A 16,215-nucleotide genomic window follows, 5' to 3' on the forward strand; every position below is an offset into this window, starting at 1 on the left:
GTGTGCAGCCTTTTTGATTTCCAGGCTCCTAGTCTGAGCAAACAGATGGAGTGTTTCTACCTGGGCTATTATTTTCTTTTCCTCTTCTCCTTTTTGAGCTAAGCCATGCTCCCTGTGCAACCTAAGAGGAAGGACTTTTAACCCAACACACAGCTCTGGCCCTGGCTGAGCAGATCACAGAAAGTTCTCAGTACTCTTCAGTCCCAGTGCACCAGCTCTTATGGACCCCAAAGCATAGGTGCACATCTGCCTCATTTCCCTGCACTGCCTGATTGCATTTCTACCCTCTGCCAAGCTGGTGATGGCCACAGGACCTGAAGAGAGAAAGAGTGAAATACTGCTTTCACCAAGGTATACAGGGGAGGTGATTGTTGGTTGCTTCTGTCTGAATCACTCAGTTTTCAGTGGCTTGTAATATCACTAACACAGTTTCTTTTTTCCACTACCTTGTTAAATGGAAGAAACCCTTCTCTTTTATTTGAAACATTGGTTTTCTTCAGCTCCCTATATTTCCTCTACAAGTCCTTAGGCATTTTTCTTAATATAACTCTGTGCCTTGGCTACTGCACCTCACAGGTAACCATGTGAGAAGAGTGTGGTATATCTGACATAACTCCTGTGTGACTCTGATCTGACACAGCCATATAATCCTACTGGGCGGTCATTGCTACATAGCAGTCAGCACCCAGCTAGCACAACACTGGTGGGAAACCTTAGAGGCTGCAACAAGAATGCAGCAATATTGAGAAGAAGGCAGTGAAGTATGGCAAAATGTGAGTAAAGGAATGGAAAGACTGAAATGGCGTATTAACAGTAAATGCACTTGGGAAAAAAATATCAGAGGGTAAAGGCTCCTACTCTCTGCAGACACTGGAAATAGATACCGACAATGATAATATATAATTGTTTTTGCTTTTGTTATACAAAGAAAGTACACTAAAAAATGAGGTAGGAAAATGAAAGGAACAAATTAACAAATGCACCTGAAACTGTGAAAGGTATTGGACTGGCATCATTCCAGTGGTAAGAGCGGGAATCATTAACTTGAGGTATTTAGCATTCCTATCAGGGCAAAACTGTAGAAAACTACAGAATGGAAAAAATTCTGCACTGGTCTATTGGATAACTATAAACAATTTAAAGCAATTTCCATCTTTTTTTTCCAAATCAGTGGACAACTGATTATGCTGTTATGTGGTTTTATCATAGCTACCTCCTTTTATCAGAAAATGGTGGGGGGTTTTAAGCTAATGTACATTTCTTTTGCCACTCCTATTTTGGTTGTTCAATTTTTTTCTAGGGAAAAAGACTTGTCATGTTCATTGCTTGATACTGCTGCTATTCAGATCTGGTTTTACATTAATTCTTCTTGGTTTGTCACTCACCTGTGATTAATCAAGCAGAAACGAAGAAATTAAATTATGTATTTTGTAGAGGTGAACTAAGGTTTCAGTAACTGTGAAACTGTGGATAGGAACACTGTGACAGACTGTCAGGAATTCCAACTTGGTCTAGTTCTAGCTACTTTGGTGGAGTTATGCTGAACCATATTTTCTGAGAATCTGAATTTTAAGTATCCTTGATAAGTTCTTCATAATGCAGTATAATCTCTGTAGGAGTAATAACTTGGGAAAATTTTGCTTTGGTCAATATCTGAAATGAAAATTATGTCATTAACTGTGAGCTGTCTCCCAGGGCAAAAATACACCCAGTTATTACTTGAGACCAGGAAAAAAATTGCAATATTCTCCTTATATTAATCTTTTACTAGATTTTTATAATGGCAAATTAGAAATTACTTCCGAGTTCCAACTTCATTTTAACATTTAGGATATCTGTCTTCTGCACATCTAATATTATTTCCAATTACAACAATATATGAGATATTTCAGTATTTGAGGTCCCTCACAACAGGCCCATGGGACAGGAAAATGCAATTTCTGTGCAAATGCCAACAGAGCTATAGACTTTTTTCCCCAAGGAAGTATGTGGTTGATACATGTGTATATATATAAAATATAGATATGTCTGTTATATGCATGTGTGTGTGTGCGTATCTATAAACTCAAACCAGTTGTGTTTAAGTCCGGAATGTTTCTGATGCATAAACCATAATCCTTGATCCTATATCCTGAAATGTCACATGACACCCTCAAAAATATATTAAAATTCATTATACTCTAGACATATTACTAGAATATTCCTTTGGGGTATGACTTGTTTGAATAGAAGTACAAGAAATAAATTAGGCAGTTATTTACTTACATATTGCCCACAGTTCTATAGATTTATGAAGAAAACAAATCTGGAGTGCTGCATTGCACAACTTCGTAACGCTGCAGTTAGATTTTCCCTTGTTTTTACAGACTGGCTTATTTTAAAATCTATTCAAGCACTGGAAAATTATAAATATGCAGCTCCACAGATCTGGAGGTCAGATTCCTGTGACTGTAATACATATCCTCTTTTGGCAAAGCTCTCCAGTTTAGGGTCAAACTCTGCTTGCTTTTCTCGTGTTTGATTTAGGATGGAAATACACATGAGTGAAGAAACAGGTTTTGTTAGAGTATTGTACGGCTACACAGTGCTGACTGCTCCAAACATGAGCAAAAATATGTACTAAGGCTGTAATCTAAGAGGGGCAGAACATGACAATGTTTGGTAGAAATATTTCTAAGAGGTCTATCAGCACCTTCATGATTTCACAGGAAATCTAACTAAAATATGCCTGATATATGGCTCTTTATCCCTCCTAACCAGAACTTCTGAAGGTTCATAGTTGAAGCCTCATTTTGACTCCTCTATTTATATTAGAAATTTTAAATAAAATGAGTCGACAGATATAAAAGCTGGTGTCAGCCTTAACACCTTCAATTTCTGATCCTAAATGCAATTAAGAATCACCTCTTTATTTTAAATCAAGAACAGAACATGACTGAGAAGCTGAAAAGTGGGCATCATGGTACCATCAATGCTCTGTAACTCTCTTGTGATGGGGCACAGTAGAGCTGCCACTGGCGTAGTCATTGATTTTTGAAGATTCTCTTTCCTGCAGCCAACCAAAGCATAATAACCCCCTCCCCCACCAGAAAACTGGAACACACAGGAGTGCTGTGTTCAGGGCATGACTAAACATTTGAGCAGCTGACGTGGCACCACTTCATCCCTGGCACTGCTGCCAAAAGGGTTGTGTATCACGTCATAACCCCAGGATGGAACTTCTATACAGCTGGGAATTGCATGTGGAAAAGCAAAGGCAAACCTTACCTATCTCCCCCAGGTATTATCCAAATAAAAAGATTTTTAAAAAGGAAATGCTCTTAGATGTTCATCATTTGCCTAGATCCATAAATGTCTTGAGGTAACCGAGAGCAAAATCTATGGAGTTTAGATATTATCTATCCAAAGTTCTTGTACATATACTCTACTCCTTTTAATTTCATTATAATACCCTAAGAATTAATACCATAAATAGTTCCATTATCATGTAATCCCCTAAGAATTAATACCAAAAATAGTGACAGCAGAATGAACAAATTGGAGAGTAGCTTGGGATATCTCATCCCTTATGTTTTGGGGCTAAAATGAGTCATATTGCCATGTCTGCTATGGCAAAGACTTTCATAGCTGAGAGGCCAGGTTAGAGCCTTGAAATTTCTGTGCAGCAGTCTTGAGGTCTGTCCAGACACATATGGTTGAAGGGCTCAGAAGGTGTTATTCCAAGTAACACAGTCCTATGTCTGTCCACTGTAGCTTTTAACCAGGATTGTGATTTGTTTGTCCTGTATTTTGTTGTCCCACCCTCTATTCAGGGCTGTTCAGAGAAGTTGCGTAATGAAACAGAAGAGTTGGTTTGGCTCCAGCTGGTCCTGGTGCCTGTTGTCCAGCGTGGGTTTGGTTTAGTTGTGGGGACAACACTTGGGACACAATGAGAGGGAAACTCAAAATACTCAGAGGCTTTTGAAGAGCTGAATATTTTATTTACTAGCTAGTTACCACTGCAAATAAAATTTTAGTACCCAAGATAATATTAGTTCTATCTTTCTGCTAGGAAATTTGTAGCATGTTCCTTTAACTTAAATTGATAGACTCTGAATTTTCTAATAAGCTTTGCTTCTTTGAAAACCAACTGTCTATAAACAGCACTATGTGAAAGCAAACTAACCCTTCTTATTTTCCCTGTAGGTATAGTCAGAATCCTATCTCCAAACAACCTTAAAGAAAGTTTTTGATGCTACTTTTCTATTCTTGTTAGTTCAGCATAGCCAACAATAAAGGCCTTGTTGACATTAGGCAAATGTGCAGTGATGCAGCAAAATCAATTTAGTCACACTGATGCAAATCCCTCACACAGATGTAATGCCTGTGTGCAAAGTAGGGCATTTCTGAATATACACAATATTTAAAATGAAGTGAAAGAGAGAGATCCTAGTCCTCCCAACTGATTCCTTAATGTGATTCATATAGATGCCCCTGAAAGCCTCAGTTGAAAGAAAGGGACTTTCTGGTCAAAAATAAGGGTTCATTAGGAGTACTGTTGATCAGGAAGGAATATTATGACCTTTAAATTGCAAGTTGCAGTAGTTTGACAGAGGGAATAATACTTTTAAAAATACCCTTTACCTCTAAACCGAGGATATCTGACCTTAAAATCACTAGGAAAATAAATACTTGATTGCATAACTCCATTATATGGTTACTTTTCAAAACAGAAGTGAAAATTAATGTGTTTTTGGTCCTGGGCTGTTTTTAGTAATTTAATGTGATCTGCTGTCAACAAGAGGGAAAACAAACCTCTGATGTTCAATAAGACTAAGAGAACAAAATGTACCTTACTATGGGTATTCAGTTAAAGTTCTATGGGCAAAAAAAAAAATAATGCCTGGGAAGGCATTATTGAAAAACAGGTGAGGTCAGCAAGGAATACCAGTAATGAGGTAATGACCATCTTCCTTTGCAGACTTAAGAGGTTTGGGGATTTTTTTCTTTTTCTTTCATTTTTTTTAATAAAAATGCTTCAGCAAACTGTGAATTTGAAGCAAAAGTTTTAGTAATTTAGTGTCTTTTAGCTGTTATAGAGGAAAAAGTTCTAAATACTTCATGTATATAATTTATTTAACATAGTAATAAATGAAGTATCAAGCTCCAAATAAAATATATGTATTGAAAGCATAGTTTTTAATCAAGTCCAGGCTATGTCACAATACTTTTCTTTAAAAAGTATTTTAAATTGGGGAAAACTCTTTCCCAATCTGAATGGAACCACATTTGGAAACCTGGATCCTTTTTGTTAAAAGTGAATCTTTGATTCTCCTTGTAGGTGAAGACTCACACTGGGGAAGTGAAAAGATAGTCAGGGCTTCTTTTCCATGTACGTTCACCTGCAACCTGACTGTTAAAGTAACATTTTCCTCCTCCACCCTTCCTCAAAAAGGAGACTAGGAAGTCCCTTTTCAGGAATGAAGTCAGGGCAGAATCTCAACCTGGTAGATTAGAGTCTCCCAGTAGAGCCAGGTGACTTGAGGAAACGCTGTTTTGTTCATATATTGCCAGGAGTTGGCAGTGCTTCGCTTTGTTCTAGCAACAATGCTAACAAGATACTGAGTAGGAAACCCTCATGAAATAAGGAATCACAGAATGTGCTGAGTTGGGAGGGACCCGTAAGGATCATTGAGACAGGGCAAGGGAAGTGCTCAGGCAGGTAGGGAGCTAAGCAATCAATTATTACTGAATTTCAAACCCACAAGCAATACAACTATACCCCCTGTTTTGTAATTACTGAGATTCATCAACAGGAGCTGTGGCCCCCGCTGGGTAATTCCCAAGTTCCATGAAATGAGTCTAATACCCAGTGAGGTTACTTGTGCTGCTGTAGAAAGATATTTCTAGCCTTTTATGTGTCAGAAAAGAAACTGGATGTGACAGATTTGGAGCTGGCCTGTGATAATTTACGAATATGGTCTGTTGGCTTGATTATTTGGTTGAATATCTGGGTTTAACTCATCAGAGATTAGTTTACAGTTGCATTCTTAAATTATCAGGGCTGATCTGTGCTCATTACCCTGGGATGCCCCACTTCCATTGACACTGCACAACCAGGGAGCACAGGGACTTGGAAGGGTCCCTTAAAACTTAAAAACATTAAGTTTTGAACCACAGGATCTCTACATGGGCAGGGCTAGCTAGCATCCTACTCATCCCTAGGAGAGATATAGGGTTCCAAAGGTCCATTGGGAATTAGAGATGGGACCTGTAGGTATCTGATAAAACAAGTGGATAGAGCGTTGTTAGGAGACATTAATTGTGAAATGTTCGTGTCTATCTAGGCTGTTTCCATGTGTTTGTGGAATTTTCAATGAAAGTGAAAACTAAAAATGCCTCTGGAAGGAAAAGGGGTTCTGAATACCACAGTCATTTCCATCAGTTTTTATCTAATTCTGGGTGTTCAGAACTGGCATGTTGCCTCTCACCTTAGGCAAGCTCCTTTTCCCTGAAAGGGAATCTAATGGGATGAACCCAGGGTAAATTTACAAAAGCAGAGTGTCTTCTCTGACCACAAAACCAATAGGAAGGTGTGCAGAGGTGATATTATTCCATAGTTTACAGTGGAGGTATGTTGTTTGGAGAACTGGAAACATTATGTGGCAGCTGGCCCACTACAGAGTGCTGGACCCAGCCTTATCTGTGGTGAGCTTCCAGCTGAAACTGGTCAAGCAAATCTCTTCTGAGTTGTGAAAGACTCAGTTGTTATTTGTCAGGTGCTGGAGAAATATGCTCTTGGGTAAAGAGTATAAATAATAGGACACAAAAAAGGTTTCCAAGAAACCATCCTCCAATCTGGAAGAAAAGTTTTATGTGTGTGTCTGTATATGTTAGGTGAGTGAAGTATAGAAAACAGAAAGTTGAAAATCCTAAGAAAATTACTGGAACCAGTAATTTTTCTCACACTCTCCTTACTGAAAGGACAAGTAAGTATAGCTTGATGGGTTCTTGACTGTGGAGTTCCAAAAGGCAGCCTACAGATCTAAGCTATATTCTAAATAAATTCCTATTTCGACCTTCAGATCTTGGGAGGCACTATGCTCATTCATTGCCGGTTCCAGATGTTTTAGTATGTAAAGTTATCCTACTTTACCGTTGCTGGAAAGGTTAATATATTACATTTCCCTAACCATGAATTCCTAATGCATTCATCTTACTTTCAGTGAACATATTTTATATTTTTACAGATTTCAAAAACCAACTACACGTTAAGATGTCCATTTCTCAAAAGGACACAGACCAGTAAAGGCTGTATATTCTGGGACACATCCTCCCAGTGACTGCTTTGTGTTGCTGTAATACAGTCTGGCCAGAAAGCTGCCAGGTCTATTTCTTAGATGACTACTGTGTCAAAAGCATTTTTTTAACGACACAGATGGAGCGCTGACTCTCCTCCCCACTTCCTTCACTCTTGCTACATAAAGATTAAACTGGGCTGGCATGCTGCAAAGCCCCATTGTTTTATTTTAGTCTGTAAAAAAAACTTTGGAAAGAGACTGTTTAGTGTCACATGGCTGTTTTAAGAGGAGGAAATGCACATGCTGATGTTTACCAGCAATCTGGAAAGATTTGCATCTGTTGCATTTGCAAGGCCAAGTGACTGCTAGACAATCTAGAAATACAAGAAAGAGACAAACTGAACCAGGGACAAAAGGAGGAAATTAGAGCCAGCAAGTGAATTCTAAGTGAAAGAAACTTCTAGTTATGAGATCTCCATTGAGAAGTTCTTCAGTGCAGCTGGCAGCCATTTCTTTCTGCAGCTGAAGTTTCTCAATGGTAACTTTTTGTGGAGTATATCACAGGAATATAGATTACAAGATCTAGATTGCAGCCACAAAGTGTATGTCTGAATGGAAGGCAAAATGCTTCTGGAATTTGCTTTAAATGGGATGTCCAGAAGAAGCAGAGGAGGTACTAAAACAAATTGTAAACAGAAATAATGAGTAGCATAGCAAGGGAAGAGAGAAGCCGCCTCAGCTTCTGGATGTTTCCTAGCTAGTCATCTTGACTTCCAGCTATCAACTTGTCACCATTGTCATTCTTTCTTCATTGGTTTGACTCATTCCAGTGAAACACTGGAGAGCCCAACAAGTCATCTTCCATCAGAAACTAGACAAAAACATCAGCTGTTTTCAGACAAAAGCGAGTACAGCACGTATTACCCTGTGGTGGGTTTGTCTACATGACCTTTTCCAACAGCCCCAAGCCAACTCTGCCTGTGTTCCCTGTTGGCCAGGTGTGGTGTAGCTGTGGCCAAAAGCTGTGTATCCAGGTCAGTATAACGGGATGCCACTTCTTTCACTGATCGTTGTCACACTTTGCCTGAACAATGTGCTTAATTTTAAAAGCTTTTTTCCTCACTCCCTTGTCTACATGTACTGAATGGTTGGTTATCTCAGGGTGTTTTTTTTCTGTTCCTCTATGCCCTTTTTGTTTCTGTCCCAAGTACTCCTAATATGATGCCATCACTAACAGGAAGGCTCTACTTTCAAATTCAAATTATGCAAGTTCAATCTTTCATTTTAAATCAGATGCTGTTCAGATGCCATGCAACTACAGATTTTACAGCACAGTTTGAGCAAGCTTTGCAAACATCCCAAGCAAACAAACTTTGCAGGAAACATAATCCTATAACTTTACTAATCTTTGGGACACTGCCTCACGGGGATCATAATTTTCAACAGAGCATCTACTCAGTTCTTTCACAGGGTAATCTTTGTACCATTACTATTGCTATTTTCCTGTGTTGACATCTGTTAGAGAAATAGTTCATACTAGTTACAGAAACTACTTAGTTTGATGATCTTCTGACTTGCTATTACTCCTCACAAATGTATTATTTACTGAGTTTCTGATCATGTTTGTTCTCAATACTAATCAACCATTCTTCAGCTATTGCCTGTTCCTCAATGGAGCCTTTCTAATGGCATTTTTGGTCATTTTCACCTTGCAGAACCTGTACCATCCTCCTTAACTTTAATTCCAGAATCCATTTCATCATTCACACTTGGCACTCAGCCTGCAAGCTCCTGCCACAATGGATTGTTAGCACATCATCATACGGTGTTGGATAACCAAACCGGTGGGGGGAGGAAAGAGGACTACAGGACTCTCTCCTACCACTTGGTGACTCGTAGTAAAGGGACAGAGGCAGCTGGCCTGGAGGGCAGAATGTGTACTTCAAGAGAGTGCTTCTGGAGGCATTTTTTCCTTATGTGTTGGCAGGTCAGGGGTTGAGAATGTATGGTTTGTCCCCTCCACTGATAGTCTTAATCAGAGAATGACATTTCCCTCTTTACAATTCCTCATTGTAAAGCTAAATCCGTTCCTCCTCCCCAAAACAACCTGTAGTATTGTTCTCCTGTTACCATGATAAATTATGCATGTGAGACACGCTGAATCATGACACTGCTCCTGTACACAGTTGTTCCTTGTGCTGAAGAAATTAGTATTTTGTTATGTACAGCTTTTTTATGGTGAAAAACTTATTTATTATGGGACCTATGTTAGGGTCTTAAATAAATTGCAAGGAAGTGGGAAGTATACTAGCTGCTCTGGGAATTTAAGCACAGACATTTGGAATATTCTGAGGAGCCTGGATCTGGTTTATGGTTGATCTAGCGACCAACATGCTAGATCTAGCTTTGTGTCTGCATGCATACTTCATAGAAGCTCACAGAATCACATAACAGTTTGGGTTGGAAGAGACCTTAACTATTATCTGCTTCCACCCCACCCTACCACGGGCCGGACACCTTCCACTACACCAGGTTGCTCAAAGTCCTGATAGATAACACAGAGAAGAGAAATTTTCAGTTCCCCTGAAGTTGCTGGATAGAGCTTAAAGACCAACTAACAAAAAATTATAAAAGAATGTAAAAGTGGGCACACAGGATGATAAATGTAGCTGGAACCAGTAGATAACTACTGGTAGATAATGAGGAATATAGTGGCTTCTTGGGCCAAGTTACGTAAAAAGAGGCAACAGTGCATGCCCTAAGAGAGGTTCAAGGAAAGGCCATCTGTAATTTTGGGGGCACTTGGTGAGTACAACCACCAAAGACCCCTTCAGACAACCCTCTAGGGACATTAAAACACTTTGAGTAGGAGAGTTGGAGGCAGCTGCATGCAAACTAGTTCTATGAAAAGTGATGTTTATGTATTACCCAGAAGTACACTGTAATCAATATGTATGATCATGGTGGAATAAATAACTTATTGTACCTTCTGGATGCACATCAGATTAACAGAGCTATCCTTCTGATGTGTCCAGCACTGTAATAAAGAATGCCTGCTGTCTGATACTCAGAATTGTGTTAGAAAGTTTGTTGTCTGATTTCAGTATCGGTCCAACATTGCCTTGAACACTTCCAGGGTTGGGGCATCCACAATTCTCTGGGCAACCTGCTCCAATGTCTCACCAGCACAATACTTAAGGCCTTTGATTCAATAAAATGTTGTGTCTAAACAAGAATTGTACTTTTCTGTTGTATCTTTTTAATTGTACCAATCACCAATTAGCTTCAGGCAGGTAACATGACTGCATATGGTGGTATTGCTGTGATCCACCAAACCAAACACAGGCCAAAACTTACAGACTCTCACCTGCACATAGGGCAGGGAGAAGGGTGACCTCTTTCAACGTCCTGTCCAAGGGACAAATACCTCTCACAGAATAACAGCATGGGTCAGGCTGGAAGGGACCACAGTGGGTCATCTGGGCCAACCTCCCTTCTCAAACATGGTCATTCCAGAGCACATGGCACAGGACTGTGTCCAGACAGTTCTTGAGCATCTCCACTGAGGGAGATTCCACACCCTCTCTGGTCAACCTGAGGGTTCAGAGCATGGTCACCAACACAGTAAAGAAGTTTTTCCTCATATTCAAGGGGAACTTCCCGCCCTTCCTCTCACCCGGACAGGGCCAGGTAGCCACCCAGCTGACAGCGAGCGGTCACTGGTGCCGGGGAGAGGGCGGGGCTCCCGGGACGGGGCGGGGCTCCGCGGCGGCCGGGCCGGTTGCCGCGGGGCGGGCGGGGCAGCGCTCGCCGCACGTAGAGGGGCGGGGGCGCGGCCCCGGCGGGGCGGGGCGGGGCGCAGGCGGCCGTTGGCGGCGCGGAGCGGCGGGGCAGCCGCTGCCGGGGCGGGCGCACGAACACCCGCGGGGCGGGGGCCGGTAGGCGGCGGCGGTGCGGGCGGGAAGCGGCGGGGCTGCTCCGCCTCCCTTCGGCTCTCCGGCGGCGGCCGGCGCAGGACAATGGAAGAGGCGGCAGCGGCGTTAGCAGCTGCAGCAGCGGCGGCGGGGGGGCCGTGCCCGGCGGACCGACCGGGGACAGCGGCGGCGGCGGCGCTGAGCGGGGAGAACGAGGCCGAGAGCCGGCAGGGCCCGGCGGAGCGCGGCGGGGACGCGGCCCCGCTCAACCTGTTGGACACTTGCGGCGTGTGCGGGCAGCCTATCCAGAGCCGGCGGCCCAAGCTGCTGCCCTGCCTGCACTCGGTGTGCCAACGCTGCCTGCCGCAGCCGGACCGGTACCTCATGCTGCCCCCCGTCCTGACCTCCGCGGCCGCGGCCGCCCTCAAGGAGCCGCCGCCGGCGGCGCCTCCCGCCTCGCCCGTCTCTTCGCAAGCCTCACCCCTGCACTGCACGCCCAGTAAGTGACCTTTCTTCCCTTCTTGCCCGTACCCCCTTTTCCCCTGTCTGGGGGTACTGCCCCCTTCAACCGGGAGGCCCGTGGGGCGCGTTTGGGGGGACGGGGAGCTGTAGGGACCGGGTGCCGTGGGTGGGGTGCGGGTGCCCGGCCGCGGAGCTGCCGGGGCACGGAGCTGTCGGGACGGGAGCTGCTCGCCAGCGCCAAGGCTGGCGGCGGGGTAGTGCTGTGGCTTGGTTTGTTTTAATCGTTATTTTTTTTAAATTTCCCACCTCGGAGGGAAGGCAGAACTACTGTGCTTTCCCAGGACCTCTGTGTTCAGATGGAGAGGGGCGGTGAGAGCCGGTCTCTCGCTCCGGGCCGTGGGTGCGGGGCCGGGCAGCCCTTATCGGGGGAGCCGGGAGGCTTTGGCCCCTGGCCGGCGGAAAACCTGAACACGGGCTGATAACAAGGCGCAGAAGCGTAGCGGGAGGACAGACTCTTTTTGAGTGGTGTTTCGTGTGTGGAGCGCGGCCGGAGGGGAGTCCTGCAGGTGTCATCCGCCGTGCGCGGCGTTCGGCCGGGAGCGACCCCACGCCTGGGCGGAGACCGGGGCGGCCGAGCAATAATAACAACACTTGTCGGGGCCGTGGGCAGCCTGGATGGCTCTGCTGATGCATTCATGCGCCACTTACTTACTAATTACCGCGCCGAAGGGAGAATGCCGCGAGGAAGTTTTGTTACGCTCATGTACTGACACAGTAGCCTCTGTCAATGTGTTTGAAAAGTACATGGCGCTGTAGAAGGTGCGGAATAAACTCTTTCCGTTTGAAACTACTTTCCTAATTTTTTTTTTTTTTTCTCCCGTAGCTCTCTTAGGGCTAGGTCTAATGGATCACTTAGTTTTGTTAAAGGCAATTTCGTCTTAGAAAAAAGTGCAAACAAGCATCCTGTTGTGGAAGCTGGTCAAGGTCTTGGAAAAATTTGTGTAGGAGAGAGGAAGTGTGATGGAAATTGAGCTAATCCATAGGTATTAGTGGAGGTTGTTCGTGTTGGAATGTGTAGTGAGGGTTCAGGTGAAAAGTAGCAGTTCCAGGTTGACCTTCTTAAGTCCTTTAAGTGGACTTAGGAAAACTCCATTCTGCCGGAGTTCTGAGCAAAGATTACCACTCGAATATGTAAAGTGTTTGCAGCAATTCGTAAAGGAAACACCCTCTCTAGAGAAAGAAGTAGTTGTAACAGCTAGAGACTTGCTTCATAATATCTGAGAAACTCCCAAGTATCTTAACAGGATATGCTGAGCCTCTTCATCTGTGTAAATGTCTGTGTTAATGTATTCATTCAGTCTTTAATTTTAGCATGTAAAGTATGTCATAGTCAGACTGCCTAATCAAAAGTTACAGAATGGGAAAATCTGTGAGACCCAAAGCTTATATACTTCAGCTTCATTGATTCAGGACATGTTATTGCTCCTATGTCTATAAGTGGGAAATTCTGCATGGGAGGAACAGAAAAACACAGACTCTGGACTATGATGAGATATTTCAAGATGAGATACTTGGAAATAGGAAAGAGGATATAGATACAAGCTCAGGAGTGTGCAAGGTAATGTAACAGGCAATATCATCATTGTCCTCTGAGATTTGAGGTCATGAACAATACAGGTCCATTTGCAGATGTTCAATATAAATATAGCAGAAATAGGAATCTGTAGCTGAATGAGAAATGAGATGCAACATAAGAATTAAAAGATTAGTGCTGTTCAAACATCTGCTTGATAATGAATCACAGCAACAGTAAGCTTGTAGCTCTGTTCCCTCCTTTTGATTGTGAGTTGGTTCTGTATGCATGATTTCACAGTACATACTCCTCCTCATTCTAAATATTTGCAGACATACTGTATTTTTGGTGACAATTATTTTTACCCTTTTGACTTTTCTCCGAAGCTGCTTTCATGCTCCCATACTAGAGTTCATTGTGCAGTTGGAAGAAGAAACTCACACTCACCCTGAGTATTTTTTTATATCTTTACTTGTCATGTGTTTGCCTTAGTTAAAATGACAGGGACTGTGTATTAGCTAGCTATGGCCAAACTTGGTGAAGTGCATTGTCTACTTTCTGTTTTCCAACTCATACAAGAAAATCTGTGAATTTGAAGCTAGGATTGGGAAAAAACCCACCTGTTACTGTCCAAAACTGATTATACAGAGGAAATTCATTACAGCTGGACGAGTTCTTAAATTCTCACAAGAAGGTAAGAAGGACCAAAGTGCTGCAAAACTGTCATCTCTTCTGATAATATGTTGTGCAAAATGCTTATTAGGAGTGACATGAAGAAATTAACAGAAGAGTATAATCTTAGGAAGCTGGGTAACAAATTACTCTTCTGATGTAAATTATGGAATTACTGTGACTAAACTGAAGAATTAAGCATCAAGGAAGCTGTTGCTGGAAGGTATGTCCTAAGTAAGGAACACAATGGAATTGCAAACTATGAAAATGTCCTGAGAGATAAGCAGACAGGCTGCTTATGGGCCTGTGCTGAGTGCTTGAGTTTCACAAAAAGAAGCCTGAAGAAAGATTGGTAGAATGAAGTCTGTCTTGAACAAAAGAGAGGATGTGATTTGAAAAGTGCTTCACCAAACCAGCCTTGTGTGTTGTATGAGTACTGAAATTAGCTGAAGAGGTTGAGTTTCAGGTATAATCTGGAGAGACTTTTTGTCTTCATCAAACTGTTTCCAAGAAGAAACATTTGTTCACTTTATTGAAATAAAGTGTGCCTTCAACTTCCAACATACAGATGAGTTTATTTGTTGGCTCTCTTTCTGTGAAGATTCTAACAACTAATTAAGGAGCTGTGAAAGAAAAGACTTCAAGCTTAAAGTGAATTAAGAGTTCTGGAGTTGCTCACTTGAATACAAGATTCAACATGGATGACAGCAGACAAGTGGCAAGACATACTGAAGAGTTTCATGTGATAAATGTTAACTATTATTCCTCTTGCAAAGGCAAACTGGTGGAGAGGCAAGTTGGCATGGATATATTCTATACTGCCACATGCACTCAGTTTTGAAGTAGAATAACTTCTATAGAAAAGAAAAACCAGATTTTCTGATTTCTCTACCATTCCTGAAGTTGGAGGTGTTGAAGAGTCAACAGTGTGTCAGACACCAGTGGTTTTAGCACTGGAGAATTCACTGCTTTCTGAATGTTCAATGGTAGTTTATTTGCTATTGATGATAATTTTGGTGTTGCATTGCCAAAAAATGGGTTGTCAGACAGAATATTATGGACTGCAGGGAGTGCGAGAGCAGCTCTGTAAATGTGACACTGGCTTCTGAGCAAGCATCTACAGCCACCTCTACTAGCTATTTGGCTAAGTTCATGTGGGTTTTCTTTTTTTTTTTTTTTTTTTCATCAAATGGCCATTCTCTACTGTCTGGTTGTGTTATTTACAACTGGAACTGCTGCTATTAGAGGTCTGCCATTTGCCCAGATTTTGTCTGGGCTGCACTTGAGTGAGTAGTAGTCTGCACTTAAAGGGTGGTGTTTGCAATGCACAGACCCTCAGAGTACTTTTCTGTAATTTTCAGATGTGGAATAGGTACGTGAAAGTTGTGAAGTTAGAGATTGAAATTCTATCCCTTCTCAAAACTTTTAGAGTTGCAAGTAACCTTGTTTGTTCTTTGTCATAAATTTGTGCACGAAATAGACTTGGAACTGGTGTAGGGAAAAACTTGTGAATGGAGAGACGTAGCAAAGTTTTATGCAGGTATCATCATGAAATCTTACTAGTGTCAATGCCAAAATAGTAGAGAGAAACTTTTTTTATCTGTTACTCCTCTGTAGCAAACCCACTAGGAAACAAATTTATATGAAGCTGTTAGAAGCATATAATGTTTGGACAATCCCATGATCTAAGTTCTTGGAGTGTCTGTACTAACATTTCAAATATGTTCAATACTTGCTGTTAATTAAGGAATAAATACTTCAGAGTTAATAAACAAGGATTCAGAGGTGTTCATGTTTCAGGTTATTACTTCCTAGAAATATTTACTTGGCAATACATTTTGAAGTTCTCTAATGATGCAATGAAGACCTTACCCTTGACATTCCCATAGATATGTGCATGGCATCTGCTTTTTTTATGATGTCCCACAGGAAATCCTTTTACAGATAGGTTCAAATGCTTTCAGCTTCTCATCTGATCTTTATATCTGGACTTTCTGGTGTCATCACTTCATTTGACCTTGAAAATACAGCTTTTGACATCAACTTAAATTTTGTTATTTGTTTCTTTTGTTGCTTCCCTCCTTTAGTTGGATAATAATTGGGATCTTTATTAGTTAGTTTGAAGGATATAATAGCTTCATTTGAAGTTTCTTATGATGAAGTTCCATTTTTCTTCCATGTCTTGGTAATCTAAGAAGACTTAAGATTCTTTTTCTAAATCTGCTGCTACAAATTATTATTTCCATTTCATCCTTGATGTTGCCACTTGCTTAAAGTGAATTCTCTTTGTCTTTGCCATTACAAAAAGCCCATG

The 16,215-nt window shown here is 41.9% G+C and overlaps 1 protein-coding gene across 3 annotated transcripts in view; it reads left to right on the forward strand.

Moving 5' to 3' along the window:
- Positions 1 to 11,241: 11,241 nt before the first annotated feature.
- Positions 11,242 to 16,215, forward strand: part of TRIM24 (tripartite motif containing 24) — a 55,420-nt gene continuing 50,446 nt past the window's right edge. For all 3 annotated transcript variants that reach the window (XR_008437253.1, XM_053978260.1, XM_053978261.1), the window contains exon 1: positions 11,242 to 11,693. Coding sequence is in view for 2 of the 3 variants with exons in the window: in XM_053978260.1 (XP_053834235.1) it covers positions 11,300 to 11,693 (394 nt within the window). In the remaining variant the exon portion in view is untranslated. The remainder of the gene's footprint in view (positions 11,694 to 16,215) is intronic.

This window comes from Vidua macroura, chromosome 5 (assembly GCF_024509145.1).
Source record: "Vidua macroura isolate BioBank_ID:100142 chromosome 5, ASM2450914v1, whole genome shotgun sequence".
Classification (NCBI taxonomy): Eukaryota; Metazoa; Chordata; class Aves; order Passeriformes; family Viduidae; genus Vidua; species Vidua macroura.